This window comes from Salmo trutta, chromosome 3, assembly GCF_901001165.1.
Source record: "Salmo trutta chromosome 3, fSalTru1.1, whole genome shotgun sequence".
Classification (NCBI taxonomy): Eukaryota; Metazoa; Chordata; class Actinopteri; order Salmoniformes; family Salmonidae; genus Salmo; species Salmo trutta.
The window spans coordinates 22,203,749-22,220,419 of record NC_042959.1 but is presented as its reverse complement, the minus strand read 5'-3'; the positions used below and the strand labels follow the sequence as shown (position 1 = coordinate 22,220,419).

General features: G+C 39.9%; 3 protein-coding genes across 15 annotated transcripts in view; all 3 read left to right on the top strand.

Moving 5' to 3' along the window:
* prom1a (prominin 1a) overlaps nucleotides 1–5,968 on the top strand; it is a 120,750-nt gene extending 114,782 nt beyond the window's left edge. For 7 of the 13 annotated variants that reach the window (XM_029726712.1, XM_029726705.1, XM_029726702.1 and 4 more), the window contains 5 exons: nucleotides 401–424; nucleotides 851–919; nucleotides 2,797–2,900; nucleotides 3,485–3,517; nucleotides 4,257–5,968. In XM_029726712.1, coding sequence (XP_029582572.1) covers nucleotides 401–424; nucleotides 851–919; nucleotides 2,797–2,866 — 163 coding nt within the window. In that variant the 3' untranslated portion in view covers nucleotides 2,867–2,900; nucleotides 3,485–3,517; nucleotides 4,257–5,968. Of the gene's footprint in view, nucleotides 1–42; nucleotides 920–2,796; nucleotides 2,901–3,484; nucleotides 3,518–4,256 lie in introns of those variants that run through there. The other 6 variants (XM_029726711.1, XM_029726707.1, XM_029726704.1 and 3 more) reach the window with 4 other exon arrangements.
* Nucleotides 5,969–8,430: 2,462 nt separating this feature from the next.
* On the top strand, nucleotides 8,431–10,164 carry LOC115170349 (protein piccolo). The gene is made up of 2 exons (XM_029726698.1): nucleotides 8,431–9,553; nucleotides 9,762–10,164. The coding sequence occupies exon 1, from the start codon at nucleotides 8,463–8,465 to the stop codon at nucleotides 9,543–9,545; it is 1,083 nt and encodes a 360-aa protein (XP_029582558.1). The 5' UTR covers nucleotides 8,431–8,462; the 3' UTR covers nucleotides 9,546–9,553; nucleotides 9,762–10,164.
* A 1,922-nt stretch (nucleotides 10,165–12,086) lies between these two features.
* LOC115170333 (fibroblast growth factor-binding protein 1-like) lies at nucleotides 12,087–14,002 on the top strand. Its single transcript, XM_029726697.1, has 2 exons — nucleotides 12,087–12,379; nucleotides 12,538–14,002. Exon 2 carries the CDS (start codon nucleotides 12,553–12,555, stop codon nucleotides 13,204–13,206), a length of 654 nt encoding a protein of 217 aa, XP_029582557.1. The 5' UTR covers nucleotides 12,087–12,379; nucleotides 12,538–12,552; the 3' UTR covers nucleotides 13,207–14,002.
* The last annotated feature ends 2,669 nt before the right edge of the window (nucleotides 14,003–16,671 follow it).

Here is a 16,671-nt window from a genome sequence, read left to right as displayed (position 1 = left end):
GCTTCATTCTCTCTCTTTGTCTCGCTCTCTTTTCCCTTGCAGTTCATCTGTTTCTGGAACTTGGCATTTTACTTTGTGATAACCATTCCTACTATTTCCATATTCTTCATCCTTATTTTTCATTTAATTTCTCTCTGTCAAGCACTTTGCACTGTAAGAAAACAAACAGCGTATTAAGAGTTGTGGAATGCTATTCATGTTGTTTTATGCATCCTTCAGTCGCCCTCGCCTCGCCCAGGCACTTACAGTAGTGAATAAATGCCATAGACAAGTCACCAAGTGTCTTGATCAACGACGTGTATCGATGTCACCTGATCAGTACTATTGTGTCCAAAACCTTCTAGTGCATTTCTATTACCGAGCATTTCATTAACATTTTTGCTTTTTTGTATCTTTGTAGCATTGAGACAATTCCCATGAAAACGTAAGATTCATTTTACCCATTTTACCTCTCCTTTCTCCTTCCAGTATATCTCATTGGTACATCTGCGCTTTTCTGTGGATTTTGTACATAGATTTCATGGTGCTGGTTTTACGTTTTTGCTATGAAATGCATCTCTTGATGGATCATTTTAGATTTCCTTTGTGTGCTATCTTGAAGAAATTACCCTTGTTGATCATTAAGGGCTCTTACAACCATTATCTTACAAAAGCAAAATTCCACCTCTGTTTTTGTAAGTTAAGATGTAAGATAAAATGCTGTGGTTTATACATTCACAACTTTCTATATGGAAACATTTGTTTACGTCTAGAATCCTATTCCTATTTAGAGAAAATACTTTTATTGCCGAGGGTTGATAGCATGCCATGTCTCTTACCTCATGTTTTTTTATGCAATGTTTTGTTTCAGTATGGAAATTGGTAATAATGGTTATCATAATGAGTGTTTACAAGGTATCCAAAACCCTGTAATGACAAGGTAAACTAAATACAAAGCAGGCCTACGGAAATAATCAATTTGCATGGCATGTTTCAGGGAGGGATGGGGGCAGGGGCAGCATGTTGGCCTGGGGGCAGTCAGTCACTCAGTGGGATGGTTAAATAAGGTGGATGAGACACTGCATGCCCTAGGGGTTTGGCTAGCCCCTCAGACACATCTGGAGGTCAGCTGGACTCTATCTGCTTTGTTGCGGCTCCAGCATTGGGAGGTTGTGAGCAAGGTAGCTAGGCCACTGTTTACGGCTTGTGTGTTTTGGGTTCGGCATGACCTTTGGAGCATTACTAACTTACCCACTGCATGCTCTGTGCATGATGACTTGATCAAGTGACATAAAATTCCTTGCATGTCTTGTCTTCTTTAGAATTGGGCAAACTGCTGTGAATGTACACGTGATCCTTTTGCTCAAAGAGAGGCTAAAAGAGAGGCAAGCATGTCTGCTTTTATGTGGTACTGAGACAACTGCTCATGTGACTAACTTCTTCTAACAACCTCTAACGGCATGGTTTTCATTGAAATGTACAAAAGACATCTCTTTGGACAGCCAAAATGTTTAAACTATAACAGTGTCCAGACACAGAGAGCATCTCCACAGAATGACTGAAAAGGGAAAAGAACAATAACCAACCTGCCACCTAGGGTTTGTCTTATTACAACCGACCCAATAATCACCAATTCACCATGGTAGGCTTGTCTTATTACAACCGACCCAATAATCACCAATTCACCATGGTTGGCTTGTCTTATTACAACCGACCCAATAATCACCAATTCACCATGGTAGGCTTGTCTTATTACAACCGACCCAATAATCACCAATTCACCATGGTAGGCTTGTCTTATTACAACCGACCCAATAATCACCAATTCACCATGGTTGGCTTGTCTTATTACAACCGACCCAATAATCACCAATTCACCATGGTAGGCTTGCCTTATTACAACCGACCCAATAATCACCAATTCACCATGGTAGGCTTGCCTTATTACAACCGACCCAATAATCACCAATTCACCATGGTTGGCTTGTCTTATTACAACCGACCCAATAATCACCAATTCACCATGGTAGGTTTGTCTTATTACAACCGACTCAATAATCACCAATTCACCATGGTTGGCTTGTCTTATTACAACCGACCCAATAATCACCAATTCACCATGGTAGGCTTGTCTTATTACAACCGACCCAACAATCACCAATTCACCATGTTTGGCTTGTCTTATTACAACCGACCCAACAATCAGCAATTCACCATGGTTGGCTTGTCTTATTACAACCGACCCAACAATCAGCAATTCACCATGGTTGGCTTGTCTTATTACAACCGACCCAATAATCAGCAATTCACCATGTTTGGCTTTTCTTATTACAACCGACCCAATAATCACCAATTCACCATGGTTGGCTTGTCTTATTACAACCGACCCAATAATCACCAATTCACCATGGTTGGCTTGTCTTATTACAACCAACTCAATAATCAGCCATTCACCATGGTTGGCTTGTCTTATTACAACCGACCTATTAATCAGCAATTCACCATGGTTGGCTTGTCTCTAAAAGTCAATAGAAAATAATTTTGGATAGAGTGGTTATTATTCCTCCAGTTCAGTGCATATGCAGCATGTGTATGGTGACTGCATGCATCATGCCATCCCTGGTTGGCCTCAAGCCTTCAGCAAGTGTTGATGGAGTGGTTCTGCTCTCTGTGTCTTGGGAAACGCCTGCTCCGGTGCTCTCGTCAAGTGAAGGACCTGGAAGCAAGAGGCAGGGCCTTACAAAATGGTTGACCCTCGAATGTTCCCTTTTCCTGCTATTGATGTTGTCCCCCATCTCTGTACCCCTGTGCCTCTAGCATCCCTGCCTATGACACTATGACTAGGTTCCCAAGGGCCTCAGCTCCCCCTAGGCATATCGACTGGTGAGAGAAGGCCGGGCTTTTTGACCGGCTCCAGAAAGGTACTGAGAACCACTGATCACTGGGACGACGTCTCTCCATCCACCTCCTCAGCATTATCCTCCCTGCCTTGTTCTCTCTTCATGCCATAACCTGCTGGTTGTCTGCATAGTATTGCCACTCTGAAAAACCTCCAGAGCTCCCACAGTCTCTTCTCTCTTGTCTCATCCTTTGCTTGACACTATCATTTTTTTCTTCTTTATTTTTCTTATGCTACCCCCTCTTCACAGCTTGTTTTAGCGCTTGCATGTCTGCTTCACTGACTTTGCAGAAAGTCTTCACAGTGTGGATTGCTGTTTTTGGAATCACTTATAAACCTTAAACCACATATGGTTTGATGGTATTTGTGTCTAACCACTTGTCAATTTACTGTAGACCAGACCCGCTGTGTGTGTTTGCTATTCCTATTCACTTATACAGTTTAAGACTAAAGTCTCACTTCTCTCATTTAAAAACTCACATTTCATTGCTTTCATTTCTCCCTTGAGTCTCGCAATGGCAAAAGCAATAAGCTTCTGAATTATCCAATTAAATCTGATGCAATTAAATGTATATATTTTCTGATACAGTATCTTCTCTTCTACAGGGCCATCGGAAACTGGAACTGAAACACTTGATTGTACGTTTCCACTATATGTTTTATATACTGTTAGTCTTTTCTACGATCACTTTTAGCATAGAAATATACCACGTTATTGGCTATCCATGTATAAATATACCATATTATTGGCTATCCGTGTAGAAATATACCACGTTATTGGCTATCCATGTATAAATATACCATATTATTGGCTATCCGTGTAGAAATATACCACGTTATTGGCTATCCGTGGAGAAACATACCACGGTATTGGCTATCCGTGTAGAAATATACCACGTTATTGGCTATCCATGGAGAAACATACCACGTTATTGGCTATCCGTGGAGAAACATACCACGTTATTGGCTATCCGTGGAGAAACATACCACGTTATTGGCTATCCATGTATTAATATACCACGTTATTGGCTATCCATGTATTAATATACCACGTTATTGGCTATCCATGTAGAAACATACCACGGTATTGGCTATCCATGTAGAAACATACCACGTTATTGGCTATCCATGTATTAATATACAACGTTATTGGCTATCCATGTAGAAACATACCACGGTATTGGCTATCCATGTAGAAACATACCACGTTATTGGCTATCCATGTAGAAACATACCACGTTATTGGCTATCCATGTAGAAACATACCACGTTATTGGCTATCCATGTAGAAACATACCACGTTATTGGCTATCCATGTAGATTATTTTACATCAGTGCATTATTACTCCGTGTTGAATTATATTTCATCTATTTTTAGGACCCCATCCACTTCCCACCCCTTGAACAAGACAAAGCTCAGAAAAAAATTCCTTACTGGCAGAAGAAGCCCCTAACAAGAAGCTGGTGTCTTTTGTATGTGTTCACCTGGCCCTCTCTTCCTCTATCTCCACGGATCTATTTACTGGCAACATCCTCCTGCCCAGTCACAACCTCTTCTGGATATCCAGTGTCCAATAGGACCCCCTCAGACACTACACAAGGTGTTGTCATCAACTCTTCCTTTGATTTTCCCTGGGGAACAATAAGGAAGGTGTACATCTGAGACAGTGTCGGTTGACCTTCGTACTTCACCACACACAGCTGTCTGTTGTGCCTGTGTTTACATTAGTCTGAGCCGAGGCTGAGTTCAAACTGCAGACACAACAACAATTCAGAGGGCTGTGTACTCTCAAACCTTTTGTACCTCTTCTGTGTTTTGTAAAAAGCAACTGAAAAGGTATTTTGAAGGTCATGTAGAGCTGTTACAAGAACATTGCCATTTCTTCTCATAGTTGAATGATGTTTTACTAACAGATGAGGAGAGATGTTTGAAACACAACCTCGGTGTAGAAACAGACTTGAAGGTCGTAGATCGTAGGCCTATATCTTTGTGCTTGAATAATATAAGGACAATTACAAAATAGCATGACTTTTGTATGTTTGCAACATTAGAAGACAGACAGAGGTTGTTATCCTTGCTGAGGCATACTGACAGATGACTGTTAGACCTGTTTAACCATAGCATTTTGACTGATGACCACCATTTTGTAAAATATGAGGAAATATCTCATATCAGTGCATAACAGGTGGAATATCACATGAACCTGAACAGAAATGTCAGGAGAATATAACATTCCTTAGTTCGTTAATTTATTAACAATAATGCAGAGTATCATGTTGAGTAAACTAACACGGCATGTTAATCAAGATATTTTTTTGGCTATTGTAGTGGTCAAACCTTGAAGTGGAGAACTGCTATTTGAAGCCAAATTCTATTCTTACTGTAGGTCTCAGGTCTTTAGTTGTTTAACAGTTATGCATAATATATTGTTTCAATATTATCATTTTTTATCCCACAATAGCTATTGGTACCTATGGAACTACAGAAGGGTAAATATATTGAAGAGTTGTTTGTATATAAGAGATGTATTGCTGAAAGTGAATGATGACACCCGGATGGATTATGCTGAAAAACATGAACATACTGTACTGTACATGCCACCACGATAATATCACCCATCTGTTCTCACTTGTTTACAGGTTATGTTCCTTCTCCCCCACTGTCTGCCTCGTAAAGATGGGGGTCATTAGCCTACTTAACTACCATGTGCTGTCAATCAAATGGCATTAACCCAGTAGAGGTTTGTTGATGAGAGGAGTGAGGACTTCTTAATGGTTTGCATAACTGATCTTGCCCATTGCGTCTCAGACAGAGGCTTCACTTCCCAATAACTATTACTTAAGTACATGCCTGCAGACTGCTTACCTGTGTATGATTATTACATCACACGCTATCTTACTGAGTGCTTACGACAGACATTTTGTATGCACCATCTGGTTAGATAGTGGGTGCAATGTTTACTGGTTGTTTTAAGGGTAAAACTGTCATGTTGGCACTGGACAGTGGGGCACTGCTGGTGCCCATTGTAAATGAGTGTCCATGATGGTGATCTGAAAGTGTATAAATTGTGAATAAAACATTCAATTTCATTCTTGTACACAATTATTTTTTTAAATGTGTCTCACCAAGTGACCGCTGGAGAAACCAAACATTCTCGAATTGAAAAAACACAGGTTACGGGACGTGTTTCAGGGCAAGGGGTCTCCTATTTTGGACACCATGTCCTTTGTCTTATGTAAAATGTTATCTACATATGATCAGGAACATTTGACATGAGGCAGTGGGGCTGACACATTTTAGATATTACCAAAAAGACCACAGTCTTATATGTTTCCATTGTCGGATATAGAACATGGCGTACTCCATTACGTACACGCTATTTTGAAATGGAGATTATCATCTTTTCCAATGCGCTAGGAGGACTTGACGTTTTTCACAGTCATTTGGCACCCACACCTACATCTGTGGAGACCAGATATACATTTTCTAGTCCGCACATACCACATGACCATTTCTCCCTCCCCCTAAATGTGCAACTGGTTAAAGAAGATTGGGTAATGCGTTTATACTTTAGAGGGAGTCATTGGATACTTTCAAGCTGATTTTATTTAAAATCTTAGGGAATTGTATTTTGATTCTTAACCGTAGCTAGGGTTGCAAAGCTACTGGTAATTTACGAAAGTTACTGGAATCTTCTATAATTTTGTTTTTAACAGAAAATCTATGGTAATCTATTGTAACTTTGGTCATTTATACTTGAATAACTTTTAACAATTATATATAGTATTCATTTTTTATATCTGTGTCCATATTGTCCATGAGTTTCTAGTAGAGAGACCATATTGTTCAAAAGAAAATAGCCTAATTAATGAAAAAGCATCTAATCAACAATGGCATTATTTTCAATTAACTCTGCAACTCTTTCAACTACAGTAGCCACTTTTCTTCACAACTGCCACCAGTTTGACACCAAAACATTGACAACAAATACATATTGAAATAGTAAAATAAATAAAAGTGTAAAAAATTAAGTAAAGGATATTTAATGCTGAAACCCTCATATTAAACAGCAATGGTATTCCCTTAGTTTATGGTTTATATTTAGGATAATGTTTCACAGCTTAGTCGTAATTCATTTTTTTATCATCTTATTTCATATATTTTAGATGTGATAAGGCCACACAGGTCCAGAGATAATGACAGACACCTGTTATAATCTGAAGTACCCAAAAGGGCCACTAGATGTATTGTGATAGATTACATAAAATCTTTGAAAGATACCAAAATTCTGGTAGTTTACTGGTAAACTTCAAAAGTTCTCAGTAATATACCCTCCCTTTACAACCCTAGTTCATCGGGCTGTCTGCAGTGATTTTGGTTCACCACCTTTGCAAAGCATCTTTTTATTTAACTAGGCAAGTCAGTTAAGAACAAATTCTTATTTTCAATGACGGCCTAGGAACAGGGGGTTAACTGCCTTGTTCAGGGGCAGAACGACAGATTTTTACCTTGTCAGCTCGGGGATTCAATCTTGCAACCTTCCGGTTACTAGTCCAACGCTCTAACCACTAGGCTACCTGCCGCCCCATCTGTAACCATTGACATGCAGAGGGAGAGAGTGGGATGGATAAATGCCTGGTCCCTCGTTTGGCTTGCGGCCACAGAGTGCGATCCTTTGATTCCACAAAGTGAAGCGAACCTGCACCGGATGTTTACATTACAGATTCCGCGTCACTCACAAGGAGCCCTTTCTTCCCCATTAGGATTGATTGCTAGGAAAATAAAGCTGCAAGAGGCATGTCCTGCTACCCCCTTACTATGTCACAGACACACACACTCGCTGAACAGCCATGTTATATACATACCGTTGTCTCGAGTCAGCAACTCTATTATGGGTTATTCTTGTTCTTTCTTAACTGGCACAGTAATTACTTCCTGTGTGACACGCTAGATTGGCCTACCACCACCCACATGCATATTTGTTTGGAACTTCTTGGATTCTTTTCCTCAAGTTTCTCCCCAGTCTCCAGTTTCAGATTTTATTGTGTTTATATTTGGAAGGAAATTATAGACTGTGCTGTATGGTTGTAAACCTCAACTACCTTTAAAACAGCAATGAACCTTGAACAATTCAACATGTCCTTGCAGGATAGCATTTTAAGACACGTTGTGGTATTGAGTTGAACAGTCTCTAAAACTGAGGGGGAAAAATTGGCATGGTGAATGATTAAAGTGGCGTGGTGGACGATTAGATAAATATTATGTTGGCATCAGTGCGCCAAGCTTCTCAAAATGAATGGCAGTCTGGGGAATTGTTCTCAAGCGATAAAGTCCACAAAGTCGTGCTTGACATATTTCTCAATTAAACATTTGTAGTATGGGCGATTATATAAAACCTGGTTAAACGTGTGGGCATCAATGTTCCCGGCCTATTTTGCTTCATCCCAATTGGTTTTGCATGTGGCCCTGGCTTTCATTGACAGTCGCTAGACAACCATAAATTATAGTCACATTGCAGAGGGGGGCACTACTCTCCTCCCCTCTTCAGGAGGGCTCTTGTAACCCAGACTTTTTTTCACCTGAATGCCCTCTTTGTGTGCAAAGCCCATAAATAGCAAGAAGGACCCTCAGCTTCTACAGTCCCAATCTCACTCCCTCTCTCAAACTCAAGCATCTGGTATAACCATGTGGACTCGGGCCAGTGCACTGCTGCTCCTCGCCTGCTGTCTCTGGGCAGTGGAGGGACAGAATGAGAAGGGCAACACGAGGGCAGGCAATGGTGGTGCTGCTATTGCTGCTGCAGAGAACAGGAAGAGTGCCTGGGAGGACCCCATCCAGTTCAACAACAAGGCAAAGGACTTCTGCACCATGAGCGTCACCGGCCAGGGAAATGTCACCAGGCTGAGGATATCGTGCCAGGGTGCCGAGAGAACCTACTGGTGCGAGTACACGGGTAAGCCCCAAATGTGCCGTCCCTACAACAACAACCCTCACCACTATTTCACCCAGATCATGTGGGACCTGAGGAAACTCCAGAACGCCTGCCAGGCACCCAAAGCTATCAAGCCTCAAATGTGCAAGAGGGCACCGGAAGACGCCCAGATGGTGTTCTCTGCTTCCTCCACGCCAGAGGCCGCACCAGCAGCAATCCCTGAAAAGCCAGAGAAAGCCCAAGAGCCAAACCAGGCAAAACCAGAGACCCCCAAGGTACCATTCACCAAGCAGGCTAAGCCAGCCGCAACCAAGCCTGAAGCTAAATCAGCAAGACCAGAGCAGGCAAGACCGGAGCAAACTAAACCAGAGAAAGCCAGACCAGAGCCAGCAAAACCAGAAGCAAGACCAGCACCTACAAAACCTGAAAAAGCCAGAACAGAAGCAAGACCAGCACCTACAAAGGCACTGCAATCCAGACCTGAGCAGGGAAAACCAGCAGCCGCAAAACCAGCAGCAGCAAAACCAGCAGCTTCAAAACCAGCAGGCGCAAAACCAATCAAGCCAGCAGTGAACAAGACAGCTGTACTAAAAAAGCTTCTGACCCCCAAACCAACCGCTCTGAAACCAACTAAGCCCACTGTCAAGAGCAATGCCAAACAGCTGGCACAAGAGTATTGTTGGCAGTCACTCCAAGGCATCTGTTCCTATGTCATTGATTGGTTTCAGAACTAATAATGAAGGTGAGTTTAAAAAGTTTGCTGTTGATATTTTCTTAATTGTAGTCATAGCATTGTATATTATCATGATGATCATTTGTATGAAAAAGTATGTCTGTCAATCAAATATCTGAAATTAACTCAGGTCTGTAAAAAGTATGTTGAGTATTTTACCGAGTGTAGAAAACGTAAACCTATTCACTATATTTACTTTTTGCTCCCTCTTTCCCAGATTTAGATTTCTTTTGAAGATTACTTCAAAAGTCTGACTAAAGAGGTGCTCAGAGTGGTTTTCCAGAAAATGACTTTGATAAATGGTAGAAGAGAGTTCTAACACCCTCTTCGTGGAAATGATCATGCTGACACTGCTATCGATCAAACAACTTTCCAGCCTGCCATTTCACCATGATTGGTGCACTGTAATACAAAAACTACTTGTTTCAACAAATTATTATTAAGTAACTAGTTACATAGTCTGTTTTAGTTTACTGAACTTTTCAGTCCAAGTGTTACCTCAAGAAACAAAAAAATAGTTGGCCCAACTTAGCTCCAACTCTAGAAAACTTGTCTCATATGTTCATTCAACTATAACTTATTTGTGAATCTTAACTAATAAAGGTGTGCAACTGGTTACACATAGTGGTTTTAACATACAATGTTTTCAACTTACATATCTGGTGCACGTTGACATACATCATTACATTGTTCATTTATACAGTCATTATTATTCAGCATGTCCTCTCCTGGGCTTTGCACTCACAACCTCTTGGTTCATGGCATTCCTATCTTCCTGCTATGCCACCATGTCAGTGTCAATTATCAGGTAATCTGACTTTTCTCTCATCATTGATTTAACTTAGTTATTTCAGCAATTTTATGTTTTTCTGTATAGTTGTCTAATGTTGGTGGGGCATGTTACTCTGTTTTAATTGTTTTATTTATTTAACCTTTATTTAACTCGGCAAGTCAGTTAAGAACAAATTCTTATTTACAATGACAGCCAACACCGGCCAAACCTGGACGACGCTGGGCCAATTGTGCGCCGCCCTATGGGGCTCCCAATCACTGCTGGTTGTGATACAGCCTGAATTCAAACCAGGGCGTCTGTAGTGAGATGCAGTGCCTTAGACCGCTGCGCCACTCTGGAGCAAGTTACTCCTTAATCACTATGATAAATAAAATATTTTTTCTCGAATGTACTTTTAACAGATCTGATATTTACTTACTGAAGTACAAAGTGTTTCAATACAGGTGAAATCAGCCATTGACGGGCATGGTGGCATAGCAGGAAGATTGGCATGCTGTGAACCAAGAGGTTGTGAGTTCAAATCCCACATGTTGAATATGAATTACTGTATAAATGAACATGCACAATGTAATCATGTGTGTCAAATATCTAAGATGTTGCGATTAGTTCCACAGAGTTTTTTAGTTAAGATACCCAAATAATAATTTATAGTTGAATTAACATATGAGACAATTTGAGCAAACACAATCTTAATTTGATTAATTTTTGGAGCTAAGTTTGTGCCAACTAAAAATGTTCATTTCAGGTAACACTTTGACCAAAACATTTTGGAAACAAAAATAAGCTGTGAAACCAGTTACTTAATATTAAGTTCCATCGAGACCAATACCAAAAACGTAATTCCAAGGGTCACAATGACAACTTAAAGCCTCCATATCTGAATGTGTGGATCGGGTATGGACAGATAGTTCAATCCATCATCTTTCACATGGTACTCATTATGGTTGACAGTTTTTACTGTTGGTGACAGTTTTTTTACAGTTTGGTTTTTGTGTCAGACAAACCTATGATACCTTATAATGGACTCTCCTAAGGCAGATACGCCATTGGTTTTGCCTTTTTTGTATGTTTGTTTATGTGTATGTTTGTATCACCATAAACCATGTATTGAAATGCATAAGGTTGTGTCATTTACATAGTAAGAGTGGCATATTCAGCTCTACCACTGCTTCATTGGACTGAAAGGTCACAATCAATGAATGAATGTCGACATGTGTATGTAATGAATAAATGTGTGTTCTAATTCTTTTTAGTGTGTCTGTGTTCCTTAATGCCTTGCTTTAGGTTCAAAGCCTTTCTCTCACTATTTTTTAAATAATAGCAGGCAAACCGTTTTTGATGACAATGTTTCTCTTTGTCTTAAATACACCCTTTTAGAGGTGCAGTGCCTCTTTTCCCCCCATTAAGTGACGCTGTTGTATCAACTTCTTTAAAATATATATTTTTTTCAATTCGTTGCTCACTGCAGTTTTACTAGAACAGTTAATGGGTGCATATACCAGCGGTGGAAAAAGTACCCAATTGTCATACTTGAGTAAAAGTAAAGATACCTTAATAGAAAATGACTCAAGTAAAAGTCACCCTGTAAAATACTACTTGAGTAAAATTCTAAAAGTATTTGGTTTTAAATATACTTAAGTTTTATAAGTGCATTTAATTGTTAAAATATAAAAGTAGAAATAATTCAAAATTCCTTATATTAAGCAAACCAGACAGCACAAGTAAAATTACTATTCTCGGTTTAGGGGTTAGGTTTACAATTAGGGATAGGGTTGCAATTAGAGTTAGGGATTTGGGGTTACCGTTATGATTAGGTTAAGGGTTAGGTTAGGAAAAATAGGATTTTGAATGGGAATCAATTGTAAAACAAACGTGTGTGTGTGTGTGTGTGTGTGTCGCGCGCGCATTTAGGCCCATGTTCCATGTGAGTGGCGTGAGGGAATAAGCGGGTGGTGGGTGTGTCGGTGCTCTATAAATGCCACATGCACGTTCCCCAGGTGTCGTAACGAAATTGAATCATTTCCATCTTCCCAAATCCAGAGGTGAGCTGTCTAAAATAACCACTTATGTTGTGTTAAATATTATCTGCCATTATCCTCCATAAATCTCTGCTGCCATGTTGTAACAGGCTACAGTATCAATTATTTGAATTGGAAGGAATTGGAGGCCTACTGTACTAATAACTATGCCATTTCTGCAGATATTTTAGCGGGACATGGCGCTCCTTACCAATTTAGCCTTCTTGCTGGTTATTGCCTGCATATCTCAGCAGCTTATGGTTGCTAAATGTCAAGGATCCAAAAAAAGCGGGATGAAGAAGAAAGGAAAAGAGGGACCAAAGCCCTCCGTCCCGTCTCCAGCGGATAAAGACAGCAGCCCCAGAGGAAAGGGTGTTTTCAAGGGCAAATTCTCCGCCAAAGACAAGACGCAGTGCACTTGGGTTGCGACAGGTGATGATGACTTTGTGCTTGGCGTGAACTGCAAAAAGGGGGAAACAAGTTTCGACTGCAAATATGTGGCCAAACCAGCCACTTGCCCTGGGTACGAGTCCAACGCCAAAGCCTACTGGAAACAGATTGCGCGTGCTCTAAAGAAACAGAAGAAATTATGCTTGGACTCAACCGCTTTGATTAAAGCAGGTATGTGCAGAAAAGCTCCCAATGACGCCCATTTCAAACTTAACAATACACCCAGAGATGTTGTTGTTCCAAGGACTACCATTCAGACACATTCTCCTCCTTATGTCTCTCCATCGGGTGCCAAATCTTGCACAGTTGATAAGAAGAGACTGGCGGAAGAATATTGCGCGGGTTCGTGGTCGAGTTTGTGTACTTTCTTTTTCTCCATGGTCCAAAATGATGATTGTTGAACGTAAAAGAAATGCATTTACATGTCCACCTTCCCCATTGGTTGTCATAAACAAATGAATTAACACTTGTTGCTACTTCTCCTGGTGAAGATGAATGCATTTTGATGGATTGTGAGGAGAACCTAGTTTAGACAGATTTCTGAGTACATTTACATGCACACTAATAATTCGATATGAAACTGATTATGGCAGTAGGCAGACTTTGCAATAGTCACTCAAACACCTTGCTCTGTTTGTTGTAGTCGCCGTAAAGTCAAAATCTAAGGAAACATACGCCAATTAAAACACATCTTTCGAATTATTAGGACTTGTAAACTCGGTGTTCCAGCGGTGTATTTGATCTGTGAACGTGCTCGTACCAGCCGATCGAGCCTCCGGTGCGAGCGGAGTGTTTGGAACAGCTGGATGAATGCATCTTAGAAGTAGTTTTCACATACAAACTTTATACGTTCGAACTCAGAATCAAATCTGATTCCCAAAAATAAAATGTTCGCTGTGGTAGAACGTTTATTTTGATTGACGATTTGCTGCATTTATCAGTGCAATCGGGTAGCCCTATTTCAGATGTGTCCATGTAAACAGGATTAATAGGGAATTCGTTCTTCTTGCAAAGCATGTAAACGGTTTAATCGAACCATTATATTAATCTGACTGACCACAATAACCACATTATTGTGTGCATGTAACCGCACGCATACCATCCATACCACTTTACCCTTCGAAATGTTTTTGCTATGTTTTGTATTCATTGTAAAGCTACAGTAGCCTACTTAATAAATATTTTGCATACTATGTACTCAACTCTTCTCTTCATCTTATATGCACTTGTAGTTGAAGCATTTACGCAGCATATTCTTTCTAGGAGGGTGGACAGGAGTTAGGCCATTATTATTTTCAATGGTGTATAGCATTACTCATTCCTCATTATTTTCAAATGACTAACGCTTATTATATAATTTACTACTACTTGGCAGACAGAGTATTATTCCGTACCACCCTGCAATGCACTCACTTATGCACACATGCTCATGCGTGCGCGCACGCACGCACGCACACACACACACCCCTGCAGTGCATACTCCACTGCATTTACATTTACATTTTAGTCATTTAGCAGACGCTCTTATCCAGAGCGACTTACAGTAGTGAATGCATACATTTCATTTCATGCATTTTTATTTATTTATTTTTTACATTTTCTTTTTGTACTGGCCCCCCGTGGGAATCGAACCCACAACCCTGGCATTGCATTTGCCCAATGATAAGGAGTTTGACCATGTTGGGTAATTACTCTGTAATTATACCAAGTCAGTTAGAGTGTTCCTTTAGAAGATTTATCCCACATTCCTTCACTGACTACTGGATTTTAATGGGCTTTTTCCAAGGTGAAATACAATTCACATGTTCTAAATACTAGTCCATGACACTTAGCTACGCCTTTCATATAGAACACTACAACAACACACAATCATGAGGTCTATAAAAGTACATAACTGTGCTTGATAGCTAATGGATCTTTTTGATATAACTATAATAGTATTGCTGTCAGACAATCAAGGGGAGATACTTTGAATACATTTTTCTCTCCATTAATTGGATTTCAATCATTCTTTGAACTGAGAGGAATTTGAATGGAATGAACCCCAACCCTATTCATTGACGATATAATTTACTCTTCACTGGTTCTTTAGTCTTGGTCCAATAACTTTTCATTAATCATCCTTCTTGGTATTTTTATTGTCATTTTACTACAAGGTTCTCGGATTCCTAGTATTTTCATAAACCCATATGCATATATTTTATTTTATTTAACCTTTATTTAACTAGGCAAGTCAGTTAAGAACAAATTCTTATTTACAATGACGGCCTACCAAAAGGCAAAAGGCCTCCTGCGGGGACAACATTACAATAACATGGTAGAAACACAACATGGTAGCAGCCCAACATGGTAGCAGCACAAAACATTTTACAAACATTATTGGGCACAGACAACAGCACAAAGGCAAGAAGGTAGAGACAACAATATATCACGTGAAGCAGCCACAACTGTCATTAAGAGTGTCCATGATTGAGTCTTTGAATGAAGAGATGAAGCTCGTTCCAGTCGATAGCTACAGCGAACTGAAAAGACGAGCGACCCAGGGATGTGTGCTTTGGGGACCTTTAACAGAATGTGACTGGCAGAACGGGTGTTGTATGTGGAGAATGAGGGCTGCAGTAGATATCTCAGATAGGGGGGAGTGAGGCCTAAGAATGTTTTATAAATAAGCATCAACCAGGGTGTCTTGCGACAGGTATACAGAGATGACCAGTTTACAGAGGAGTATAGAGTGCAGTGATATAACTTGGGTCCATTAAGTTAATTAGTTAGGTCTATTGACAAAGCCAGTTACAACATGCCACATGTAATTTTCCAGTTACTGGCCTTCTTTGACTGGCTTCTTGCTACTGGCCAGCAGTTCTTTTTGACTGATCTATGGCTTGGAGGTCAAATGGTCACTGCCAAGTGAATAATTGCTGACGAGATATCCCCCACAGTGACCTGAGTTCAAATACTATATTAAATCATTTCAAAAACTTTAGCTTTGCTCAATTGAGCTTGCCAGTTGCAATGGAACCAATAGAAAAGTCCCAGAAATGCAAACCCCACCCACCTAGCACTCCAGGCAGACTAAAACAAACGCTCAAAGTATTAACATGATTTCAAATAGTATTTGAAGCCGGGTCTCCAGCCACATAGTGACCCAAACAGTAATGGTATTATTACCAATGTTTTGATATGCTAATTATTTGTGTTTTATGGGGCTAGAAGTAGAGGGCACACCTGTGTGTCACCTGTATTATTACGACATTGACAGCCATCATCATTCTGACTCAGCTTGTCAAAATGGTCATTCAAATATTGAGGTTACCAAACAAGAAAAGACTTGCTTGACAAAAACACAACATTTTGTGGGCGGTACATTTTAAATAAATGTATGAAAGGTTTTACTGATTAACTGAACTGTTTGGAAATGTTTGTCAAAATGAAAGAAGATATTAGAATTGGAAAAGACAGTGTTCTCAACAAACACTTTTTTCAGAGAAGGTAGCGACTACTTTTTTCAAAGTCAAGACACAACTAAATCTATTGATATGACAGACAGCATAATTTGCAATCATTTACATTTTACATTTACATTTACATCCACCGAGTTAGACTCAACCATTAGTTCAATGTTAATCAACCCAGTCGTCTACTGGCTAACAAGCTTCGGATTAATGATCAATTAGCGGATATTGCAACTATTGAGTCTGAACCAGGTGAATTACTCTGAGAACCAAAATAAATTAACCAAAGATTCTCTCGTTTCTGTAAAGAACACAGAAAAAGCTTTTGATAGACTTGAATGATCATATCTATGGTCAGTTTTGGAACATATGGGACTTGGCTCCAATTTTATTAATATGATTAAAGTACTATAT